Source organism: Pseudonaja textilis, chromosome 2 (genome assembly GCF_049901715.1).
Source record: "Pseudonaja textilis isolate UNSWEBS1 chromosome 2, rPseTex1.2, whole genome shotgun sequence".
Lineage (NCBI taxonomy): Eukaryota > Metazoa > Chordata > Lepidosauria > Squamata > Elapidae > Pseudonaja > Pseudonaja textilis.
Window position 1 is genome coordinate 62110981 of NC_141991.1, and position 26610 is coordinate 62137590.

Consider the following 26610-nt stretch of genomic DNA (forward strand, 5'->3'; position numbering starts at 1 on the left):
TAAGACTAACCCAGAGATTCAATTATGGATCAAACTCTCACCTCAACTCACTTCACTAGGCTATAAGGACCACAAAATAAGGGGTGCCTATCCCCCACGGAGCTCCTTAGAAGAGAGGAAGATTTACATGGAAATTATTTGGGTACTTCATATCTTATGGACTGCTGATAAATCATATCTCCTACTATAGCTTGACTCAAATAACATTCAAGCTAACACAAATTAAAAGCACCCTGATGCAATGGATGACTTTGAATTATCAATTGCTTGTGTTTATAGCATGGGGCAGCATTAGAAAATACAGTGTTCTGCCAAGACTGCCCATAGCAACCATGCGGTATCAGCTAAGAAACAAATACGGCATTCTGATCACTCCATATCAAATCGTCCTAGCGGGCCTTTCGAAAGAGGCAATGCGCTTGAGCGGATAATGGGGCGTTTGTCACCTTCAAATGCCTCAGCACGACTCCTCCGATCCGGCCCACTTTCTACAGCATTTTTCCCTCCCAGTTTGCGATGAGCATTATCCGTTCCAGAGGCAACCGGAAGTTGCGATTGGAGTAGATGCGCTCGAGCCCTCCGTAACGCGGCGCTTCCCCCCGCCTCAAAGAGTGGACTTTCGGAATGGGCGGTGCCGGAAGTTGCGCCGTGGGAGGGGTGAACTTCCGGCGCGAGGAAGGACCCGTTGCTGGCCCCAGGGGATCGTCGGGCGTCTTGTCCCTCCTTTTCGTGGTCATGAGGCTTTTGCTGCTGCCGCTGCTGCTGCTGCTGCTCTGAGCCATGGGCACCAGCGGCTCCAAGTCCCGAGGCCTCTGGCTCTTTGGCTCGGGTGGGCCAGGCGGCTCCGAGAGGTCAACCGGCGATCAGACGCTGGCTCGAGCTCGGGGGCTCTGCTCGGCTACCCCCTTCGTCTTCACCCGCCGCGGGTAAGAGGGAAGCTGGAGCGGGAACCGGGGGCTGGCTAGGCGGTCTTGCAAGCCTGGCTTTTCCCCTGCCTGCCCTGAGCATCGGACCTCAAGTAAAAGCAGGACGGCGGGTGCTTTCCCTCCCGATGTCCTCCTTGCTTCGGTTCCTCGCGGTTATGTGGGGGGGGGGGAGGAGGAGAAGGAGATTGAAGCTGCCCGATTTCCCCGTACTTCTCCCTCCGTCGCCCGCTGACTTCGGGGTGACCCAAAGAACATCATCGGAGTTTCCCTTTTGGACAGGGCCGCTCCTGAGACGCTACTTTGGGAAACCTGGCCAGGGGCCTTGAGCCCACCTGTCCGCGGGCAACTCCGTGCATGATGAAGATGGTGGTGATGATGCGCCAAGTCGTTTCCGACTCTTAGCGACCACATCGATTTTGGCCGTGACCACCTGCCCTTAACTCGGCCTTTCAACGGGTGCAGTCATTGCCACAGTGACTGGCTCCGTCCACCTTGCTGCTGCTGCTGCTCTTCCGCGCTTCTTTTCTTCCTTCCCTCTTTCCCAGCCTGAGAGCCTTTTCCAGATTTTTGCTTATTCAAAAGTGGAAAGAATAGCATAGAGGTGTTGGCATACAACATAGGGTCTCTCTCTCCCGTTGTTAGCAATGTCTCAGGAGAAATAAATCAAGAATTGTTCTGGAGCTAGGAAATAAATGACTGAAGTATTTATTTACCTTGCTTCCTCGATATTTATTTTCTGCAATATATATATATATTATACACACACACACACACACACACACACACACACACACACACATACATACACACATATACACACACACATTCATTCAGTGGAAAAGAAAGAAGCAGAGGCACTTTAATTTTTGAATATTGTTGCAGGATAATTGTAGCTTCTAAAGAATTTTGATGATTTATTATCAATTGTATTTATTGAGAATGAGAAGTCTCAGTTTATAGTTCTCTTGTTCCAGATTGCTTGTGATAATGGCATTTTACTCTGACATCGATTCAGCATCTGAAGTGTTTTGCAGCCCATTCTGCAGAATCTTTGAAGAACACATCATTCATAATTAAGTAGCTTTTTGTAGTCCAGATCTAGCTAAATTGTCAGGAGCAACATCATATATAACTGTTAGCAAACACATCAAGATAGCAACAGTTCTTAAAGAAGATTCTGAAAAATTGGGATCAAATGCCCAAAGGTTATGGAGATGATCAGAGGACAATAAATGCATCAAATAGGATCGAGAAATATTTAGCATTGAAAAGAAAAGGCTGAAAGTAGGGAGGGGAAATATAGTAGAAGTCTTATCTGAATATGTATTACAAAAAACTCCAATGCTTCATCATCCCAAAGAACAGAATAAGGAATTTAAATTATAGTATAGAAAAGTAAGTTCCTGAGCTGAATTTTGCAAATAACTTGCTGATACTAAATGGGCTTAACAATGAAAGAACACAGCGATCCAGTAATTCCCTTGCCTTGGTTGTGTTTCATGGACAGCATCTATCAGGGATGCTTTAAGATTTGTACATTGAGTCAATTGTTAGATTTATTAGTACTTTACAACTTTCCAAAGTTTAAATTTATCTTAATTTAATCTTACAATACATGTTATATATAGGCAAAAATGGTATGTCTGTCTCCCTGCTGATTAAGTTAAATTTGTCAAAATGCACAACTCTTTGAAATGTGTATTGTGGCTGAGAGTTCCTAAATGAAATGTAATTGCAGTCTGACTGCAGCATTTTAGTTCTCATTTGTATATGCTAGATTGTTCCCGGTTTCTTTCTCCAATTCTCATTCATTCTGCTTCCATTAATTATTGGCAGAAGACAAGTCCACTTTCATTTAGAGTTGCAAGTTTGGGAAAAAACAAATGTAAACATCTAATGTAAACAACTTCAGTTATCTGAACATTGTTTTATGGCAGAACCCAAGTTTGTTAGTGAAGAGTGTCTGCAATTAGATTTGGCAATATGTTAGATTGTTTAAATGTACAGTTTGAAGCAGTCACTTACTGGAAAAAATAACTTACGTGTATATAGCAAATGATGGTGGCTAACTTTTTTTGGCTCCTGTGCACCCAGAAGGCAATGCATGCTTTCCCCCCCCCCCATGCCCCTGCACACGCATGTGTGACCTCCTTGCACACACTGCACATCTCTGCACATGTGCATGCATCTGCGCAGATACCTGACAATCAGCTGTTGGGCGGCGGCGCACATGCGCAGGGGGCTCTTCCAGACAACCTCTCTTGTGCCAGCAGAAGTGGCTCTGCGTGTAGCACATGTGCCATAGGTTTGCCATCACTGATCTAAATCTCTGAAATATAAGGAAACCATTTGAAATTTATCCCCATTATATTAGATATTTATGGTATATTAATGCATACTTGTGACATCTTGTCGTTTAAACAGTTTTTCTACTTTTTCTTTTTTTTAAGCAAATACAAAATGTGTATTTCGGATATCTTTGTGGTATTTCACATTTCTGTAAATATATATTTAAATTTTTAATTATGAAGATTGAGTCTCAAGAGAAGTCTCCTCCTTAGTTGTTAATGAATGTCATATAAATTGGTAATTATCTGCATAAGTTTTATTGCACTAGAAGATGATGAGAAATCATAAAACATGGCAAGAAGTGATGCACAACCATTGTTCTTTGTTCCAATCTACAGAAGAATCCATTCGAGACTTTATCTTTGTGATTTGAAATCGGTGTCGTTACACAAGATTTGTTTTAAAAGTGTGCTTCAGTCCTACTTAGAAAATCAAGATTTTTTTCTAAAACAAGAAGCCTGCTCTATAACCAATATACAAATATTTATTAATCTTTTTGCTGCTCATCTCATTGCAATGTGACTCTGGGCAGCTTACAACATTAAAAGCAATAAAACCATATAAGCACACACAGACATGTAACATTAAAAGTACTGATTATGACAAAGATGGAGATGAAGGAAGCAGGATGGGAGATAGGTGAGATCTGCTATTGGTCCATCAGCCACCTCCAGTGTGAAACTTCCCAGTTGGCACCCCCTGTCAGGTCTTGAAGCCCTTAGGAAAAGTCAGGAGGGTAGGAACAGACCTCATCCCAGGGGACACAATGTTCCAAAGGGCAGAAGCCATGTTTAGAGAAGGCTATTCTGGACCCCACCATCTGGAACTGACTGATGGGGTCCATAGCATGCCCCTGCTGGCATGGGTGGGTGGAGAGCAATCCTATGGGATAAGACTTGGACCCATGCCATGAAGGGCCTTAAAGATAATAACCAACAACTTTAATTGCACCCAGAAGCAAACTGGCAGCCATTGCAACTTGCAGAGCAGAAGTATAATATGGGCCACTCTAGGGTCCCCCAAAACTGCCACACACAGTTGTAGCTTCAGAATGCTCTTCAAGATTATCCCCATGTAGAGCACATTGCAGTAGTCTAGACATGAGATGACTAGAGCTTGAATGGTTGAGCACAGCGACTCCTCAACCAGGAAAGGCTGCAACTTCTCACACAATCTGAAGTTATACCTAGCCATGACTGACGCTTGCTCTTCAAGCAGGAGCCATGACTTCAGCAGAACACCCAAGATGCGAAACGGGTTGTCTGAGGTATTGCCACCAAATCCAGGTGACAAAAGGTGTCCTGAGTCCCAGATCTTGAAGCCCCATGCACTCTAAGCCATTCACTATTGCTATGGTTCAGCCGAAGCCTGTTGGCAGCAGCAGATGCCATCTGTCTATCTCCTAATTACAATTAACATAATCTCTATACTGCTTCAGCAGTTTGTCCTTTGTTGATACTACTTTTCAAATTTTCTCATTTCCTTTCAGCTCTATGTATTACGATGAAGATGGTGACCTGGCACATGAGTTTTATGAGGAGACAATAATCACCAAGAATGGGAGGAAGCGTGCCAAGCTCAAAAGAATTCACAAGAACCTGATACCTCAGGTAATGTTTATTGTTGTGTTTTGGATTCAAACAAAGACTCAAAAACACTAAGCAAGACCATTTGATCCAGCCTTTTCAATCTGGACATCTTCATACTTGATAGAAGCTCCCAGATTCTGATCCAATATGCACCAGATTAGGGAGAACTGGATTAATTTCTAGAATTTGCAAGGCTTTTAAAGTGTTTTTTTGTATCTCTGATTGGATTTAATGTAAGAAAACAGAGCCTTTAAGATTGCTTTGTGTCATCTGAGGAAAGATGTTTCATACTGCAGCAGAGACTTTGAAACTGCTGCAGTTAGTGGTCTATTTCAGCCAGTTTCCTCATCAGGGATTTTTCCTATACCTGACGTTAAAAAGATTTATTCAAAATGAAATATTGTAATTTTGATATAGTGTTGATTTGTTCCTTTGAAGGAATAAATGCCTCATTTCTGAAGGTAAGCCACATAATCTTAAGCATAAACAGATCTGTAGAATATTCCATATTTGTGTTTTTTAAACAGTCCAAATGAAGCACCATGGACTAAAAGCAGAGAACATAAATGGTGTTCTATAATTTAATAGGCAATTATGCCATCCTTGAAAGTACGGTGTGTGCGTGTTTTTTTTTCTTTTGGTAACTTGGTTTAGTTTTGCTTTGACCAAATGTTGCTCTTCTTTTTGTAGTGATCCATAACATATACAAGAGGTTTATTTTTCTCCCTGATCTCTAGCTAACATGCCCAGAGGAATGTGTAGTTAATTGGAAATGCTGTCTTTACATCCAGTATCAGACATAGCCTTTGAAGGCCTGTCAGTGTAGTAATTCTACCCCAGAAACTGTGAATGCTTTTCCTTTCAATACTCTATATACCAGAGATGTCAAACTCAAGACCCACAGGCCAGAATCGGTCTGCAGGATGCCTAGATCTGGCCTGCGGGGCCACTCTGGAAACAGCAAAGGAAGTGACCTGCAGTGCCTCTGCCAGTGAAAATGGAGCTCTGGAGATTGGGAGCCCGTTTTTGTTGGCAGAGTGCTCGGCTCATCGCAGGCAGGCCCGACATGAGTGACGTCAAGCTGACCACACCCACCTTGGTCGCCCGAGGCCAAACACAGCCCTCAATGAAATCGAGTTTGACACCTCTGCTTCTATACAAACTGAAGATCTAGAAAATCTGTTCTGTTCTTTGAAAAGCTTTTTGATATTTTGGAGTTTGGAAACTTACCATTTAAAAATAGTATTAAAATAGTAATGGCTAAGTTTTTTTAAAGATTTTTTTTTATTCTGTGTTTTTTTTAAATAAATAACAAGGTAGTGAACATACATAATGCTTCTTCCTGCTCCTATTTTCCCCATAACAACCTCCCCACCCACGCTAAGTGGATTCAGCTGAGAGAGAATGACTAGCCTAAACTCGTAGCTTTAATTCCTAAGGCAAGTCTAGAACTCTCGGTCTCCTAGGCCAGCAATTTAAGTACTACGGATACTCTTCAGTTTACGCATTTGGGGGTCAGGTTGGTGAGTCATGCCCAGTTTTATGACTGATTTTGCCTTGATTGCTAAGAGAATCTCTGCAGTAGTTGAGTTGCTTGCAAAGCTGGCTGGGAAAGTCACAATAATCGATCACATGATGCTTGAACCATGTAAACACACGTCAGTTGCCACTTTGATCATGTAGTCTTAGGGGTGCTGCAGAAGTTTTAAGTGCAAGGATCAGTTGTGAGTTACTTTTTTCCAGTGCTGCTGTAACTTTGAACAATTGCTAAACAAATGGTTATAATTCAGGGACTATCTGCTCACCAAATTGGTTCTTTTGCTTTGTGTTGTGGTTTGTTATATCTGTAGGATAAAACTTGCAGCGCTGGAAGATATTATGTTTCCTATGGGAGAATTTTGCAGACAGGTTCTAATGCACTTTTATTTAGCTGTGTTCATTCACATTCATTCAATTGTGCACTGACCTTCTTTAAAAAAAATTTTTTTCTTTAAAAAGCTGGACATCTTTCTTGCAGGGAAGACATCTGAATTACAGAATGATGTGGATAATAGTGATTATTAAATAGTTAAAAATGATAAACGCAGCTGTAGAGAACTGGGGTTAAGCAAACTTAGCTTGATAGGAGATATTAATCCTCTTCGTTAATATTATTTAGTCCATCATAATAGTCTTTTCCTTTTATGTAGTTGCCAGGAGTAAAAAATGACTTGATGGCACATAATCATTATCTTCCCTAACCCTCAATATTAATTGCTTGCTCTGCAACCTGATTCATTAGTCAAATAGCTCAGGGGTGAATTTCACTAGTGTAATTCACATGAGAAAGAATTAAACCTATTTCCCTGTGTGCTCATCTGATCACAACCGTTTGGTCCCTCTAGTGATAGAAGTAAGTTGTTTAAAGCAAATTTCAAGGGTCTTGCTACTTTCTGGTCCTATTCCTCAGTGTCTTTCTGCAGATAAATTACTACTTTTCAGTCCTTTTTAGTCCAAAGCTATGGCACGTGTGAACCTACTTGCTTTACTAATGTTTTCAGATGTTTGGTTAGGAGCAAGACACTTTTTTAGCACAATCTGTCTTAGGTGGGAAGATCATTGCAACCCGCTTCTAGAAAGTTAATTTTGATGACATTTCACTCACACTGTATCCCTTTTTTGTTCCAGGGCGTGGTGAAACTGGAGCACCCTCGGATTCATGTGGACTTCCCTGTTATCATCTGTGAGGTCTGAGCCAAGAGAAAGTTACTGTGTGCTGTCAGTACATCTTATTTGCCCAGTTTTACTGCACCTCATGTAAACCATGCTAGGCAGCCACATGTCCCTGCAGAGGATGAATTGGGGGAACGAACAGACAGCAGGCTTTGGCGCTTCTCTGCTTGGAGGCAGTGACAGCAACTGTGACACTGGGCACACTTCTGACTATCGGGCATAATATTATCTAAGGATGTATATTAGTGGGACCTGTGTCAGATGAGAAGTCAGGCCTTGATTAGGAGCCTACTCAAAATTTCCTTCACTGAGTCACCTAGAACCTTTTCAACAGCTGCTAATTGATGCTTAGGTGGCAGCAGATGTCAAATGTCTTGACACTAGAGAGCCAACTTGCACTTTTTGGGGAACAGATATTCCGCGTGATTACCCCAGTCAGCTTTTACAAAAGTTGATACTGACATTTCAGCTCAAGATGAGTAAAGGTGAGCAGAAAACCTCTTATGCTTCTTTGTCCACTCACCCACTTAACTTATAAGCATAGGCCGAAAGACTTAATACTCTACTATACCTTTGTGGAGGCAGGGAGAACAAAGTTGCACTTAATAAACTGTTCAAAACAGAATCATTTTTGAAGCGGTCATAGGAAAGAGACCAACAAGTAGTTTTTCCTCTCTTTGTTACATTTCCCTTGGGAGTTGCACTGTTTTCTTTGCAGGTTTCATCTTTCTGAACTTTGCAAGATTGAAGGTATGAAGTAGCATCTGGATATGAAGCTTTTCTGTTAAAGCGCACCGAATAGAGTACATCTTAGGAAGCAATTGTCTTTCAAGAGGGCACCCTTCCCTTACCTAGAGCCTTCCAATAAATGCTAAAGCACAGTGACTGTAGGGCCAGTGATTTTGCTAACTGGAGCTGAATGAGATTCATAGTCCAGGACCACCTCTCGAAAGCCCCGTGTCAGAAGAACAGATTTTACTCTTCCTTCTTGTGGTAGAATAACTTGTTCCCATATTGGTTTCCCATTTGTACATGGAGGGACTCCACATATGGTCCTCCCCATGTTGTTGAACTGCAGATTCAGGCATCCTCCACCATCAGTCATGTTCTCTGGGATTGCTGGAGAGCCAAAGGTTTCCATCTCTTTCTTAGGTTATACTGTCTCTCCTAAGATAACTGTACTTTGGTCAAGATGTTTTGCCATCTAATTTGGCTGTGCATTTTCCCCTTCATCTCCCTCTGCCGGCAAATAATAACAAAATCCTGTGATCTTCCTTTGGCAGACTCCTTGGATTGGACCAAGTAATGTCTGATAAGTGGAGAATGCAGCACACTTCAAATGAGAGTGACATCTTTTCTGTTTCGAAGGGCATTACCCTTCTCCCTGATGTATGAATGTGGAATGTTTTGCTATGGTACTGATAGCTGAGCAAGTACTGAAGCAGTATGCCTACCTCTTCATCCCAGGCTTCTTGCTTTCACGATGTAGAGCTAACCTGCTGCTGAGAGGGGATCAGGCAATCCCTATTAAAAGCACTCTTACGAAGAGGCTTTCATATGCAATGTACAGCCGAACAATCCTTGCCTGCCTGCCTGCCTGCCTTTTTACCCACCCATCAGACTTGGTATTAAGCTTTAAAACTGGAGTGTGGGTGGGTTCATTGCACATCATATTTCTTTCCCAGAGTGTGTCATTGCCTTTCTGAGCACTTCAGGCATTGCTACCTCAATGTTCAGTATAATTAGCTTGTACACAGTTGCATCACAATATTAATAAGTTAATGTGCATCCTTTCATCTCCGCCCATGCAAAGAAGTCCTTTTTAAGCATTCAAAGCCTAAGTAGAAGGGCCATGGACTGCATACATAATGCTGACAGAGGCCTACCTATTCACTCTCTCATCTTCCTTCCCCTCCTTAGTTACACATCTGCGTTACATATTAGGATTGATACTTGGAGCATAGTTCCCATTGGTTTCCTCAGTTGCCACTGCTTTGCCATTCAGAAATCAGGTTATGAGTTTACCAGTTGTGGGATTACCTGGGGATAGAAAGTGTACAAACAGCCAACATCCCCTTTATGTAGTGAAATCTGAATTTTGATTCACTTTTAAAGTGAAGAATATGATAATCGGACATCTCTGATCTTTATTAAGGGAAGGAAATTTCATTGCAGTGAAACAAGAGCATCCTGCAGATCGAGATGAGTTTGCAAACTTGCTGGGCCAACGAATACTCTCCATTTCAGCACGATGGTCCATAATGAATCTTAGGTTGTCATCAGGGAGCTGAACGATGCTACTTCTTGAGTAATTGAGGGGAAGGGTAATTGTTTATTAAGAAGCTTACCTCAAAAGTAGGTCAGAAGAAGCAGTTTGCTCAGTGTTGGGTTACATTTGATCCTCAAACTGGAATATTCGACTCCCCAATCTAGAGATTTTATTCATGGGAGACAGAAGGGTTGTTGGTAACAAGTCTTTCTCATACCTACATTTCTAAAATACTTGGTTTATGTTCTTCCATTGGTTATTTTTGGAGCAAGCAAATGCCCTGTGATCAGAAAAGTAGTGTGCTATGTTGGCTTTCATTTTCCTTGTGACTTGCACAGCAAATTGCTCTCACTGTCTTTTTGACTGGCATCTCAATGGAGCCTCTGTGCAAAGGAGGTCTCATTTCTGCCTCGCTTGACCTTTCCCTAAGCTGCAGTAGATTTCCCAGGAGAATATCGGCAGCTGACATCTCATCATCTCTCCAAGGCCGTCTCCTTGCCTGTCCACTGGGTCTCCAGCTGTGCAGTTGCTCTGCTGGGATTCTGCCATCCCTCCCATCTTGCTTTCTCTAGCAGCTCGGTTCCTCGTGCAAATGGCAGCTGTGATGAGGGTGAGGGCTAGGGGAGACTACTTTATATAGGATGCTGATACTGTGAAAGCAGATGATGGTATATAGACAAAAATATTGATATCACTATCTTTTGGAATAAGCAAAAGGCTCTATTTGATTTTAATGGTCCTTCTGTGCGTGTGGCGGGGTAGAACTGAACTCAGTTCTACGCCACTGGCACTACCCTTTCTGTTCTTGTAGCACACAGAAAGGAAACTTGGAGGCAAACATGTCTAATATCTATTTCCTCTGCCTTGAAGTGCATTTGTTGAATTTTGTTAAATTTCAATAAAATTGTTTGTATATCCCAGAGTATGCCTGTAGTTGTGGCTCTGTTTGATGTTCAGAAATTCAGTTACTTCTGACTATGACCCAAGAGGCATCATTTAATTAAGTAACTGCTTCTTAGAGTCTGGTAAGCTCCAGCTTGCATTAGCGGCTTAGTATACTAGTCCCCTGTCTTCCATTAGCCACAGTAATGGTTTTTTTCATTACTGGTTGCCCATTGGAGATCTAAGTAAAAGTTAACTCTGGTTTCCTTTGGACATCTACCAGTAATGCCACCACCACCACTTTTAATGATCTTGCTAATCTTGGCACACATTGACCATTCATTCTCTTTGAGTTGTTGGGTTAGGTTAAAACAAAAGTGCTAGAGACATTGAACGAATATAATGGTGACAGTAAAGGATCAGAAAGGAAAAAATGAAGTTCAAGTCTGAGTTGTGGGATGGTCTTTTTTTTGTGCGTGCCTTTGGGTAAGTGTTAATTCCCAGGCAGTGCCCGGATGCGTCCCTGCAGTTTTCCTGACTAGATTTTAAAAGATTTTAAAAATGGTTTGCCATTGCCTCCTTCTGAGGCATGAGAGTAAGTGGCCCAAGGATACCAAGCTGGCTTTATACCTAAAGTGGGACTAGAATTTATGGTCTCCTCGTTTCTAGCCCAGTGTCACAACTACTACACCTAAATAGCGCTCTACTGTGTTTAGAAACTGATTTTAAAAATTCTTGATAAGATTTAAACCTCCATGCTGTGGCTTCCTATGTAAATCAGAGGAAACCCAATGTCCTATTACAATAAAAAGTGACCTATAAACTTATAGGAGACTGATTATCCATAATACTATATGAGGCACTCATCAGCAGGCCACCAACCAAATTAAAATCTTTCAATACTCCACTCTATTGAACAGTTGAATACAGATAGGACCACAGATGGCATGGGTTAAATGCTTCAACCCATCAGGTGGTTACAAATTGAGGAAAAATGTGGTACAAACCATGATCAATCGATAATCCCCTATGGAGCATGGGAATATTCTGCAGACACAGGAACTGGGTCCTATGAGTTGCTTCATCATGTGTGGTAAAGGCACTTGTTGCAGAAATAGAATTAATAAATAATTGTGGGTGTCTTTATTGGTCAGGAACATTCTTTAAAAGGCAGTAACTTACAGTTTGCATAAGTTTACCTTGCAAGGTGGCATCATTCTATTTCACAATATATTTACATTTGTACACCCATTAAAGAAAATTATGTAAATCATCTAGATCTTTTTCGGGGGGGGGGGTAGTACGGTCTCCATGGTGCTAAAAGATGGGGTTCTTTCTGTGCCCACCAGATGGCAGGGTTTAGTTTCTTTTGAATAGGCCTTTCCTCCATATTTCACAGAGGATCATTTAGTTGTTCAGATTCATTTCAGGATTATGAGAAGGAGTGCGGTTTGGCTCATCTAGCTTAGACAATGAGTGATCTGTTCCAATTTTGCTCTGACCTGTGATATTTCACCCTCTGCTGAAAGGTTTATTTGGAATTGCAAAAAAAGTGACTCAAAGCCATCTACTTCTGGCTGCTGCCTAGAGAATTGCACTGTGGACATACTTCTTGGAAGTGAGTATACTTGTCATGAAAAAAAAAAGTTGTGAACAGACAGCACTTTAATCAAATAAACAGGCCATTTGAAGTATTCCATTATGGCAGTTGCAAACTCTCATTGTGATGTCAAATGTCAGTGGATTCCCTTTAGCCCACGGCTGCGTCACGTGACATATCACTTTCCCCCCCCCTTTGCTAAACTGAGGGTGGACATGGCCAGCGCATGATGCATCCACCTGTGGGCCATGAGTTTAACACCCCTGCTTTGGCCAAAAGGCCCCATATTCAGTTAGCTTCCAGTTACACAGAAAAAGGCTCCCTAGCTTAATAAAAGCTGCTGTTGCCATACTGAATCCAATACTTTACAGTAACAATATAGGAACAATTCGTGCTCCTTATATCCAGCAGAACATAACAGTATGAACTGAGTCCAAGCTGATAAGTTCCAGGACTATCAAGTAGAAGGTGTTTGCTTTTTGGGGGAAATATAGAAATATATCAGGGTTTATGCCGATTCCAGTTTACATTGACATCCTTCAATTTTATATATATATATATAAGTTTTCGCGGGTACTTACATGTATGGCATTCAGCTTTGTTCGGGTATTTTCCCACGTCATTGTAGTTGTGCTTTTAAAGTTGTAGCAACGTTTCGGCAGAATCTCATCTGCCATCATCAGGCTTCTGTATAGTGTTCATCTCTCTCTGTATATATATTAATAAAGTTTTATTTGGGTTTTCACACACAAAATACAAGTAAAACATCTTTTTTGAAAATAGCATGGTCCCGGGTTGAACTTCTTTATACAGACACAAAACTCAATTTCATGCTCCTTTTTGTATTCTATTCCATATCTTATACTATTTTACATTTTCTATATAGTTTTTTCCCCTCTTTTAATTTTCTCAATTTTATTTTGATTATCTCATCTCAATTCAAATCATTATATTTATACTTTTGCCTGTTCTGTTTCAATTTCATATTATCTTTTCTCATTAAACAAATTTTCTCCTGTAGTTACTAATTGGAGTATGACACCTTTTGTATCTTTTAATTACATCCATTCAACTCTTATTTAAACTTCAATATATACCTTAAGTTTATGACCTTCAATATAATACATAATACATAACTTCCAATCGAATTCTGCTTGGCACATTCTTATAATACACACTATATTCTTTAAAAAAAAAGATTGTAAATATATGTAATTATAAACCCTCATTCCATTCCAGTTCAGTTCTATCATTAATAATCATTAAAACCATAACATCTTTAACACTTCTTTTCAATTAAATATCATACTTCTTTAAAAATACATATAATCTCCATAATTAATTTTTCTCTTATTTCTCTTCACATATGTTTTATAAATCATTAAATATACCTTTTGTTACATTTATTTATTGACAAGCATTCCACTGAATTACAATAGCTATTTTATCAGACATTTTAATCATACATTGTTTCATATTTTCTAAAATTATTTCTGCTTCTAATATAACCATACTATCTTATGTACCTTTGCAGAATCCCTTTTTCCATTAAGTTTTCACCCATTATCTCTAAATAGGCCCTGTTTCTCTATATTTTGCTTCTGTCCTTTATAGCTTCTTTTCCTTTCTTTCTTCCCTCTCATCTTCTCCCTCCCCTTTTTACTCCCTTGTCTCTTTAGTTCTAATTCTCTCTTCTGCATTTCCCTTTTCTGTTGCTTTCTGATTTTATACTTATTTTTCACTCTATTTGTGGGGGGGAGTTGTTTTTCCCAATCTTAAACTTTCCATTCTCTTTCTCCCCTTTCCTTTTTCCCCCCCATCTAAGATTACTTATTCATTAAAGATGGCTTCTTCTTTGTCGCAATCTTCTTGCTCTGGAGGCATTTCTTGTTGTTTCTCATAATTCCAAATCTCCATTTCTAAAAACTGAAATACGAAGCCAAAAGAACCTCTCCCTTCTTGTGCATCTTCTTTGTACTTTTTAAGTTCCATTTTCAGTTCTTCTAAAAGTGGAGACATTTTAAAAAGTTTTAAACAACCACCCGATTGATTTTAGTCATTCAAAACAATAACCAAGAATCCAGAAATTATCAAGTAATCCAGATAGTCCCGAGTTATATCTTCTTATTTCTTTTTCGACTTTCTCTTGGGGTTTTTGTTGCAATATTTCAGTTACAATGTATCTTTTGGAAGTCTTGTTGAGATTTTGCTGTAAGTTCTTTTTTAATTCCAGGCAATCTCTTCCCTTCCAGATCCTGCCCTTTTATTCTTTTTCTCTCCTTTCCTGTTTTCAAAAGCTTTTAATTATCCAAAAATCTTTATTATCTCTTTGACTTTTTATTTTCAGCATTGAATGCCTATTAATGTCAAAGTGGATTTTTTTCCAATTTCTTGCTTAAGTCTCTTAGCTGTCAGTATAGGAAAAGGAGAAAACCAAATCTTTTCCCTTTTCTCTCTCCTTCGCAGCTTAAAAATCTTCTTAGGGAACAATGTTACTGTTTTTTAACAGTTTCAATTCCAGGGTACCTTATTTGTTGCTTTTGCTGTTTGACCCAGTCAACCAAAACTTCCTCTTCTTATCTTCCTCCTGCACATTCTTTTCCGGTCGAGTTCTTCTTTGTGGTGGCCATTTCTGACCACCGCTGCAACCGCCTTCAGGAAAGGGAGTAATGGCCAGCTGGGGAGGAGAGATGCGGCTCTCCTCAACCCTGCTGGCAGTCTCCCCCCTCTTCATCACCTCTATGGGGTGGCTTAGCCCAGAAACCAGCCGGCTCAGGGCGCTCCAGCAGCAAGCATGGATTGAAGCCTCGCAGAGACGAGGTTTCGGTCTGTCGCTGAAGAAGCTCAAACCGGAAGTCCAACATCATTCAATATTTTGTTGTTGTTTATTTTTATTTTATTTATTTGATTTGTCAATCGCTTACAAGATACAGGTATAAGAATAAACATAGTTTTGAATACATGAGATAGATACATAAGAAAAATAAAAAGAAACAATAGGACGGTAGGCACGTTGGTGCGCTTATGCATGCCCCCATACAGGCCTCTTAGGAAAGGGGTGAGGTCAATAGTATACAGTCTAAGATTAAAGTTTTTGGGGTTTGGGGAAGAAACCACAGAGTGAGGTAGAGTATTCCAAACATTGACCACTCTGTTGTTGAAGTAGTATTTTCTGCAGTCAACTTTGGTGCGGTTAACCTTGAGTTACAAATAGATACAAATCTATTGTGTGCTCTTGTATTGTTATGATTGAAGCTGAAGTATTCATTTGCAGGTAGGACATTGCAATGTATGATTTTATATACTATATTTAGATCGGACAGGAGGTTTTAGGGTGTGTCCGACTGAGTTGCAGGGCCTGCTTGTTTTGCACAAAACTTACCTATTCACATCGCAAAATTATTAAGGCATGGTGTGGCCAGGGATTTTCTTTTACAGCCAGCCTGAGGCTGATCAGGGCTGGGAAGAATGACTGGCTCAAGGTCACCCAGCTCCCTCACTGCATAAGAAAAGACTAGAACTCCCCACTCCTAGTCTCACTCTTAACCACCACTTCACACTGACCTTCTGTACTACCTTCAACACATTACAACTAAATTGAAGAGGGTCTCTTTATTGACCTGCAATGTTTATATAACAGATGTATTAAAAACTATCAAAATGGTTATTGTTTAAATATTAACTATTTAAGGTATTTATAAACTAGTTGTAATGAGGTATTTGATGGTCATGAAAACTCTTCTACAATTCTTGGTTGTTTAAACAGTGGCTATATGGCCACGATCATAGATGCTGCCATGGGGTTTTCTGTCGTGGCAATGTCCAGATGATCTTGAGAGACTGGTTTAATTCTGTAGCCAGTTTCATCCATTGCATTATTATAGCTTATTTGATTTGGACTGAGATGCTTTATAAGTGTAACTACTTGAAGTTCATTCAATTAACCAGGGTTAAACAAAGTATGCCTTAACAAACCTTTGCTCAAAACAGGGCTTGCAAGGCAATTAGTGGTAGGGTCATGACAGAATACTTTTCTGACAAATATCAGTTTGATGTAAAAGTCTCTAGAGCACAGGTCTCCAAACTTGGCAACTTTAAGGCTTGTGGGCAGAGCTCGCTGGAGAATTATGGGAGTTGAAGTCCACAAGTCTTAAAGTTGTCAAGCTTGGGGACCCCTGCTCTAGAGCAACCTTGGCAATTTTAAGATGTATGAACTTAAACTCCCAGAATTCCCCAGCCAGTATGAAATTGAAGTCAAAACATCTTAAATTTGCTAAGCACTGAGCACTGAGAAACAGTGCTGTAAAGTGTTAAGCAAGAGAACAGTTGCAGAACATTATTTACTATTAACACGCTGCATTTGCCTTTCAAAAGAGGAACAATAAGGGCTGGAGGACCGCTTATGCAAAGCTCTGACCATCTGACAACTCACTCTGCAGAGGGAACAGAATCGTGAAAGAAGGAAAGGGAGGAAGAGGATGAGGCTACAACAAGGGAGAGAATTGAAAATGTGTTGAAAGAGGTTTACATGCACCAAGCACAATGCTGGAAGGGAGAGAAACCTCAGTACAACTGTATGGAGACCACCAAATGTATCGTAGGCTTCCACATTTTAAGAGCATCTGAAGGGAACCTAGATCAAAGGAAAGCACATTGTTCTGTTTTATGACTATAACACCAAACAAAGAAATTGTTCTTTTATATTTCTCTTGTGATTTTAGGGTGTGAAAACAATTGCACACTGAAAAGAACAAGGGCAAGGGGGATTCACAAATCATTCTGATTTCACTATCTAATTCCCATTTAAAAATCACATTGACGTGGGTCATTCCAACAAGGCAGCTAGGCAAAAAAGTCAAAAGTGAATGACATCATCGTGCTTTTAAAACATTTAAAATGTGTAGCTTTATATCTGTCAGAAATGTTATTTTGTATTTTGCAGAATTTCGGCTCTTTTTTAAAATACTTATGTTTTCATTCATGACCGTAGAATTCTAGGTTGGGTGTCTTCAAAGCATGTGTGCTTTACAAGCCCCCCAAAACTATACTGATGACTAAAATAGGCAAGTGCATGATTGATTGTCAGTTTTTACTATCCACATCTTCTTGATGATCTGGCTCCACCCTAGTCTCCCAATGTTGTAACCATCTAGCTTGCTGCTACTTGTTCTTTCCTCTTTTATTCAATCTTTGCCAGCATTATGGATTTATCAAGGGAGCTGGCTGTTTGAGTCCAGACTATAATTTGAGACTGGAAATTTGTGCCTCAAACGAGAACTTTGAATTGATTGGTTTTATGATTCATTTGTTTGTTTTCTTGGCATTTCATAATATTCTCAACGATCTTTTACAATATCAAAGTTCAGAAGTGTCCATACTCATTTCTATTCTGTTTCTTCAGAGTTCAGTGTTCACTTCCATAAAGTATGTCAAGGAAAAACATTTCCTGCAGAATTTTTTTATATTTGTAGATGTAGATATTGTATTTTCCAACATCTTCATAGTTAGTGTACCAAGTGCTTGCCTGTGGAGTATTTCTGGACGGTTGCGCCATTATTGTTTATAATCAATCTTAAAAGGTAGAAGCTATCCACAATATTTTCATTTTCAGTTTTAAAGCTGGCTGCTTTGTCATTCATTTTCACTTCTTTACACTAAATCTTAATCCTACTTTCACAATATGCTTATTCACTTGCAGAACTTACAGATCATTTGCATTTTCAGCCACCAGAGTAGTGTCATCAGCATAACGCAAATTATTTAGGTTTCTTTTTCCAATTTTAAGACTACATTCATGTTCTTCCAATGTAGCCTCCCTCAATACAGATTCAGCATATAGACTAGATAAATAAGGAGAGAGTATACAGACAACAAATTCTTCATATGTCTCTATTGTCCAATATAGGTACCTAGTTGTTTTACGCTGGGCAGTTGGGATGATTTTCATGCCTTGGGTGACTCTGGTGGGAACATACAGTCTCAGTATTTGCTTATCTCTTCCAGGAATACTCCACTCTACATCACAATGAGGCAACATAGCAAGGCTTGAGGGATGGGAAGAAATGGCCTATAGCTCACCTATTACTTGACATCACAAGTGTCTTGACATCACAATTTTCTGGAAGTGACAATCGTTTTATCACAGTACCTTTTCTGCAGAGTGTGTAAAATGCAACAAAGCTGAAATGCCATTAAGAAACAAGTCATAAATGAGTTATCCATGATGTATGAAGCAGTAAAAACAAGGCCAGGTAAATAAAGCCCAAACACTCCACCAAACATTCACTAGACTGCTTAACAAATTCCATACATAGTTGCACAATCCAAAACTTTCCCCCTACTTTTGCTCTTCCAGCAGGGATCAATATGGCCACTGCTGGGGAATGAAGTTCCAACTAACCTTTAAATATCCTGTTCCCCATAGCCATTCTATGCCGAATACAGTAAGGAACTTCACTGACATAGTAACGAGTACTAAGGATGCTGTTATAATAATCCTTAGTACTAGTTACTATGTCACTGAAGTTCCCTACTGAATTTGGCATAGGATGGCTATGGGGAACAGGATATTTAAAGGTTAGTTGGAACTTGATTCCCTAAAATATGATTCACCGTTCTGTAAAGAAATCCTATCAGCAAGCAAAGATGGCAGTCTTCAATATTTCACAATGTGAATACAAGTTTTCTTTCTGTGAAAGAAAGAAAATTCCCACCCCTGATGGGAATTGCACCTTGTCAGACATATAGAGTAGTGTAAAGAGGAGCTCCAGACAAACAACACTCTCTGACTGGTTTCTCTATCATATTCCAGAGGGCTTCAAGAGAACCATCTCACCAATGTATTTGACATACTGGTTACCATCAAGTTTCATAATCCATCAATTGGTTTGCTGTTTATGAAAATACTTCTATGCAGCCTCTTCTATGGATTATGCATGTAGCTTATGAATGTGCAAACCTGACAGTTAAACAGCACAAAAATATAACAAATGCTGCTTGAAAGCAACAGGCACCCCCTACTATTGTCTACCTTTTCTTCAAAAACACTGTTTCCTAAATCTAACAGTACAAGGGATCAGGGCCAAGTTCTTCCAGAATGAATGAATGAATGACCCTAACCTCAGGGCCAAGTTCTTCCAGAATGAAGTGCCTGCAAATGATATGGCCTTGCGTTGAGGCCCTGTTCTGTAATCTGGTTAGGGTAGAATCTACATAGAGCAAATGGTTTGGAATGTAACAAGGACCTAAGCCACAAAAAAAAAAAAAAAAACATAAAAAGCCCAGAATCCAACAGTGGATTCAGTGGCCAGTGCATTTCCTACAATATAGCTGTCAGCTCCTATGGGAGGTCACTGAAACTGGTTCAATAAAACACTTCACTCGCAGTCTTGATGTAGCAATGTGTGTTTATTTTGGCTTCCTCCACCAGCAGCAACAAACAGAAAGTCCAAGTAAAGCCAGCGTTGAGAGCGTCTGCCTCTCAGCGCTGTTTATATTTCCTGTTCACCCCCCATTAATTAGCTAACATCCGCCCTTAGCAAAACACCCAACATCCACCTACAGCAATCTCGTGCGCTACCACCCAACCCCCCAAATAACACCTTCCCCCTCCCCGAGTGTCGTCCTTCCACCCCAATCCACCCGATATCCCCTATGTGGAATGCCGATCAGCCAAAACAGCATCCCGAAATATTTCCCAGCTGGTAAAGGAGAAGAGTGGGAGGCATTGTGCTTAGAGCTTTGCAAAACACCAAACAGCTTATAAGGCATTTTCTCACCCGGTCGCACCGAAGTGGGGAGAGGTGGTTGCGCCTGGCTTTGTCAGCTGCCATCAACATCAATTCAGGACCTTCAAGGTAGGTAGCTCTCCCTCAATCATAGCGACGTGTCGGGCTTCATTCCGTCGGCAGCGTTGTTGAAGCCCAGCAATAGCTCTTCATCTACTCAACCACCCTTCAGGCAGGAGGCTCTCTTCTGCCAACTGTAGTGTCTAGGCCATCTTATGGGCAACCCCATGCCAAGGAAGTTACAATAGTCAAGCCACGCCTTTGTCAGAGATTCCTGGTTTAGGAAAGGCCACCACCATTGGGGCAGCCAAGGGTGATTGAAGACTTTCCTAGCCAAGATCTGTTCCTGCAGTTGTAGTAGGAGCTATGAATCAAGGTGAGCCCCTAGATTGTGCAGATGCACCTTCAAAAGATGGACAACCCCATTAAGAGCTACAGAAGGGCCTCCTTAATCCCTGAAGGCATCTGTCAGCGTTCCAAGTAACAACATCTAAAGGAAAAGACTCTGAGACTATTATCTTCTCAAAGATCCATTTTATTAGAGTTGTCATATTGGCACATCTGAGGAAAACCCGAATGTGAGATTTCTGGGTTTTCCCTAGCCCAAAGAAAATCCAAACTCCAAGCCCTGCACCCAGTAGTCCATCACATGGTCCAATCATTACTTTGTTCCAACTGGAGACTATCTCCAGTCACTTCCCTCCAGGTGCAGAGTAACATGTCCTTGACTTTCTGAGAAAGGAATGTTGTGGTTAATCTTCCACCGCTCCTTAAAATCTTCCTCCCAAATTCCCAGGCACTGAATGTGGCAGCCCAGAAGTTTCAAAGAAAAATGGCTTCCAAGCTGACAGGCTTCTACCTAAACAGTAATTCTGGCTGGATAAGATTCCATATCTCCCCCTGCCCCCAATTATAGGTTTCTATGAAATACTGGGAAGAAGTAATAAAACAAGTAGTGTGATATCACAGCACAACATTATGTGACCCACATACTTGTATCTGAATTCAGGATGCAAGCACAAAGGTCAGGATTAGTGTCATAATGCCATGATGCAGGTTTTACCATTCTTTTGTTAGTGTGGTTTGTATCAGGTGTGGATGATCCCATAGAGTAAACACAGGCCAACCATGCCAGGTGCCACTAGAATTCAGTTCCTGCTAAAAAATTATATCTAAGACTGTCTTCCCATAAATGGAGGAAAAGGATGCAATTATGCCACTATTACTATCAACCAAACTGGATTGCCTCACATATGAAAGAAAATCTAGAAGCCAGGTTCAGCATCCATTCCCAAATGTGTCTTTTCCTCCAAAAATTCAGCAAAGGCCTCTTGGCTTGAAATATCTGAAATCTGACAAGACTCACAGAGGCAAAAAGGCAAAACTTTCCAAGTATTCCAAATGAATACATTTCCAAATCCATCTGGCCTCCAAGTTGTAGCCTCCAGAGATTGAACGAATTTGGCAATTCCTGCCTGAAGCATTAAAGAGGCCTCCCTGGCTTTGGTGATGATGAAGTTGTAACTAGAGTGACAAAAAAGTGATTCACTTCCACACAGCTCAGACCACAGGCTGTTTGTGAGATCACAGGAAGCAGCTAGGATAGGACTTTAGTGAATGCTGCCTGTGCTGAGAAAGAAGCCGTTTTCAGTCTGGAGGGAGGTGGTGACCTCACATTGTCCCTGGAGTTGTATCAGCACCAGTTCTAAAAAAACAGCCTTGATCACAAGCTCACTTGCAAACAAGATTGAGATTGTGGGAAAGTACATCAGAAACAGAAAGGTTGCCTTATAAACTGAAGTTGAGGGAGCTCCATCACTCGTAGTTTTCAAGGAGAGAATAGACAACCATTTGGATTGGTATAGTGTGCTGTCCAGACAGTTTAGAGTTAATGGGATTTGGGATAGTTAGTTAGGAATTGTGAGCTGTCCCCTTAAGGGAATGCATCATGGTAAATGTAGTTAAGGTGTCCTGGGAAAAGTAATCCATGTCATGTGGTCACATCTGTAATCAAGATTGGTCACTAAATTGACCCTTGGTGGGTCGGGGGGAGGTTTCTTCACTCTTGCCTGAATATTACCATGCGGCTGCTTCAATCATCATGGGGTTGAGACCTTATTATCTTCCTACTACAATGCAGACATGCAAAGGATTGGACATTAAGAAGAACCTCGTCATAACTGTGAGTTGATAAGGATGCCTGATGAACTAATAAAAGAGACTTTGTATGGATGCTTTGTGGAGTTTATCTATCTGCCTTTGTACAGTATTTGTACAGGACAGGCAGAATATATAGGATCTCCTGCTTGAGCAAGAGGCTGAATTAGGAGACTTCCAGGGGCTCTGTTGTTAGTACTGGAGGAGGAGAATGGTGTCAGTCATGAAAGTCTATGCCTTTTTAATAAAATTTGTTATGGTCTTTTAAAAAGTTGCGATCCGACTCCTTTGAATTTCAATAGTGTCAGATATCCTTTGGAAGGTATTGCTGAAAAGATGGTACAGGTGATTTTAGTCTTCAGAATGACCCTAAGAACCAGTGGAAAGGGAGCAGAAGGTACTCACAGGTGTTCCTGAAGCAGAATTGATTCATTCCTCTCCCCAAGCCTTGATTTCCCTTCTTCAGGCTATCTGAGCAGAGGTGGTATTCAGCAGGTTCTGACCAGTTCTGGAGAACCGGTAGTGGAAATTTTGAGTAGTTTGGAGTACCGGCAAATCCCACCTCAGACTGGAGATTTTATAGTATCCTTCCCCTGCCACGCCCACCAAGCCACACCCAGGGAACCGGTAGTAAAAAAATTTGAACCCCACCACTGTATCTGAGGTCCCCAAATAGAAGCTACACACTTTGTTGCTATGCTGCCAAAGGAAGGACTTGCAGGCATTTCAAGTAAGGAAGCACTTACCGTAGCATACTCAAACTGCTGAGGCCCCAGACAATCCCACTCGGTGGGTTGTTCGGATAAAAGGAGAGGAAACACACAAATAAATCTGAGGACTAAGATGGAATATAAATGTGATAATAACAGAGGCAATAGAGTTAACAATAGAATGAAACTAAATCTGCCTGGTCTCTGTGCCATCATGGGTTCTGTGAAGGGGGAAAAAATATGTAAATATAAAAAGGAAAATCCTGGTGACTACATATAGAAGCCCCACTAGGTGTTTCTGATAGAAGTATGAAATTGGTTTACCATTGCCTTCTTCCAGGATATTCTTCCACTTCCCACCCTTGCTTGCAGCTTGAGGATTTCTTGGTGATCTCTCATCCAAGAGCTAATTGGGTCTGATTACGCTTAGTTTTGAGGGGACCAGACAGGTTCACATAAATATAAATCAGATCGGTGGATATTCTTTCAAGGGTCTTTACCAGCTACAACATCAGCAGCAAGAAGGGGAGGCAGGTTGGTGCAGTGGTTAAGGTGCAGGCCTAGAAACCAGGAAATTGTGAATTCTGGTCCCAACTGAGGCATAATAGTCAGATGGGTCCGCTTTGAATCAGCCACTCTCTCTCTCTCTCGGTCCAACTCAGAGAGTTGTAGGGAAAATGAGTGAAGAAAGTGTATTATGTGTGCCAAGCTGAGTTATTTATACCAGGAGTTCCCAAGCCCCTGGGCTGTGGCCCACTACAGGCCTTGGCCCATTCAGTCATGGGAGCAGAGGGCAAGTCCGCACACAATTCTACTTGCACGAGTGGCACATCATTATCCATTCATTCGCTTGTGCGCCTGCCAGATTGCTCAAAAGACAATGCTATAATAAAGGTAGAATTAAAATCTAATAAATAAATAAATCTAACGTAATAAATAAAAAGAAACAAAATATCCACAAGGTTTATAACTGGTACAGTACATCATTATGATTAAAAAACAACAACAACAGTCCTCTACAAAAATGAAGAAATGCTATTTGGATTTTTCCAGTTTTATGTAGCAGAGAAATCCAGTAAGAAAGAAAATCAAAGCAACAGTCACATTATTAGGAAGTTGTTTCTTTATCTTGATTTTATTTCTATAAGGTTTTATTTTTATGCAGTTAGGAGCAGCAGATGATGCTCAAAGTATTATTACTATGATTCTCAAGCAATTTGGGCTGCATAGTCATCAAGAGGAAAATACATTTTCTCAATGGAAAAAGATTTCTTTTTTCCAGGTAGAAAATGAGGTCATGGTAGATACTTGGAAAATATGATGTTCCCCTCAGTGAAATTAAAAAAAAAAAACCCACCCTAAGTGATAAGCAGGCAGCACTGAGGAAATAAAAAAAAAACTCTTTGCATTCAAAGGCCAAAATAAATAAAGCCAAAGCTCACTTTGGCCAGGCTCTTAAAGGGCATCTTTTCCCAAAGCAGCTGCCAGATTAACCAAGGCCAAGTGCAGGCCTGTTCTTCAGAGATAAGGCCCGTATTGCTTCTACCCTCAATGGTGGTGGTTAAAGCATGGCGAACCTCACAGGAAAGGATGTCCACAACCAGGAGAGGGTGAAGGACTCAGCATGATGTTTGCCAGGGTAAGCTGAGGCTGAATCACCTCCTCCTACCCCAGCCCACTGCAACAGAGGCTGTTTCCCTTCTCTTTGGATGTCCCAGAGACTGAATGAAGAAGAGGAATGGTGATTTGTGAGGGCCCAGGTCTCACTTACTCTTTACAGATTCTCCCCTCATTCTTGGCTGGAGATATCTTTGCCTTGCTAAACTGTCTTATGGTCTTGAAGTGGTTGCATTACAAGGGCTGGGAACATCCCTACCGTAGATCAGGAAATCCCCTTCTTTCCCTCACTCTGCTCTTTTTTCCTGCAGGTGGTTTTGGTTCCTTTGCCTCCAGCGCTTTGTTGTTCAGCAGGTCTTCCTGAGACCGAGCTTCTGTTTTTCTCTCTGTGTATTATGTCAAGTTGCACCCTTTTGTTCCTCCCAACACACCCTACCCAGCTATCGTTTATACCCAGAAGGGCCTGAAAAGTGGCAGGTTTCCTCATCCTCTTTCCTAAACACATACACATACACTTATGCTCACACTCATACTCCTCTCTGCACTCAATATTCAGGCATTTTCTGCAGTTTTTTTTCATTTCCTTTTGTCTTTTAAGTCATTCTCTCTGCGTGCTAATCCTTCTGCTTAGAGCTTGTCCAAAATGTCTGCTTAGGATACTTGGGCACAGGATCTCATTTTCTCACCTCTGCTCAGTCTCAGTTGCAGCTAAGAAAAGTTGCCAGAGTGTGGATAGTTCCTACACGATCAAACTTATTACTGTTGATTCTTCAATTCATTTCCAGACCTTTTTCAGAGCTTCATACAATTGTTTCTTTGCAAATACCCTGATTCTCTTGCTTCCCTCAAGATGCTGGTTGGGAATCATAGTCCCAACACATTTGGGGAGGGCTGGTTTATACTCCATTACAGTTTTCATAAGGGTTGGTTCAGAGATTGGCTGCTTATTTATTTGTTCACGGAGAATTAAAGACTGACTTTCCTAAGAAACTAAAGTTAAGGGTAACGCCTATTCCTGTTAACAAGCATTCTCTTCTCTTTTCTTCTCTTCTCTCCCCTCCCGTCCTCTCTCCTCTTTTCTCTCGTTCTGTTCTATTCTATTCTGTATTCTATATTCTATTCTGCATTTGATGTTATTTGAGTAACATAACCTGAATTAAAGATTTAATGGTATATATATATATATATATATATAATATAAGAACCTGAGAACCTCAGAAAATAAATATATATATATATATATATATATATATATATATATATATATATATATATATATATATATATGTTTTCTGAGGTTCTCTGTATTTATATGTAGATCTTTGGTTGTTGGGTTTTCTCCGCGTAAGATTTGAAGTATCTAGGCACGTTTCGATGAAGTCTCATTCATCATCTTCAGGCTTCTGTCTCTAGCTCTGTGCTTCTCAGAGTAATGGAGATTGCAGCTGCTTCCTCCTTTAACTGCCAGTGGGGTGGAACTTGATTGGGTGGGGGCTTGGCTGTGTTCTGATTGGGTGGGGTGTGTTCTCATTGGTAGGGGTTTGGCTGTGTTCTGATTGGTTGGGGGTTAGCCGTGTTCTGATTGGTTGGAGGCGTGTTCTGTTCAGGAGGGGCTTGGTTGTGCTCAGGTTAGTTTTAGTTGCTGGGGATTTGAGCTGGAGAGTTGTGATCTTGCTGTTTGGCTTCTGTTCAGTGGTCCTGCTGCACCATAGTGGGTGTTGGTCTTCTGCATGGCTCAGAGGGGTGAGTGGTGAGTGCATGGCTGCAGTGCAGCTCTGTCCATGGTCGCTTCTCTGAATGGTCGGGCTCACATGGAGCAGGTGGCTGTGGCTCATGGCCAGTGGTCTTCATGCGGTAGCTTTCATGGTGCTGAGTCGCGGAGGTGTCATCTCTTGCATGCGGTGTGGCTTTTCATCTCATGGCTTCTCTGATTATTCTGTAATTCTGTAATTGATTATTCTCAGAATAATCAGAGAAGCCATAGAGATAGAAAAACGCCCACACAGCATGAA

At 40.9% G+C, this 26610-nt stretch overlaps 1 protein-coding gene across 1 annotated transcript; it reads left to right on the plus strand.

The window, feature by feature from the left end:
- Positions 1-525: 525 nt before the first annotated feature.
- Positions 526-10767, plus strand: TUSC2 (tumor suppressor 2, mitochondrial calcium regulator). Its single transcript, XM_026725476.2, has 3 exons — positions 526-926; positions 4765-4885; positions 7532-10767. The coding sequence occupies exons 1-3, from the start codon at positions 781-783 to the stop codon at positions 7595-7597; spliced, it is 333 nt and encodes a 110-aa protein (XP_026581261.1). The 5' UTR covers positions 526-780; the 3' UTR covers positions 7598-10767.
- Positions 10768-26610: the final 15843 nt, after the last annotated feature.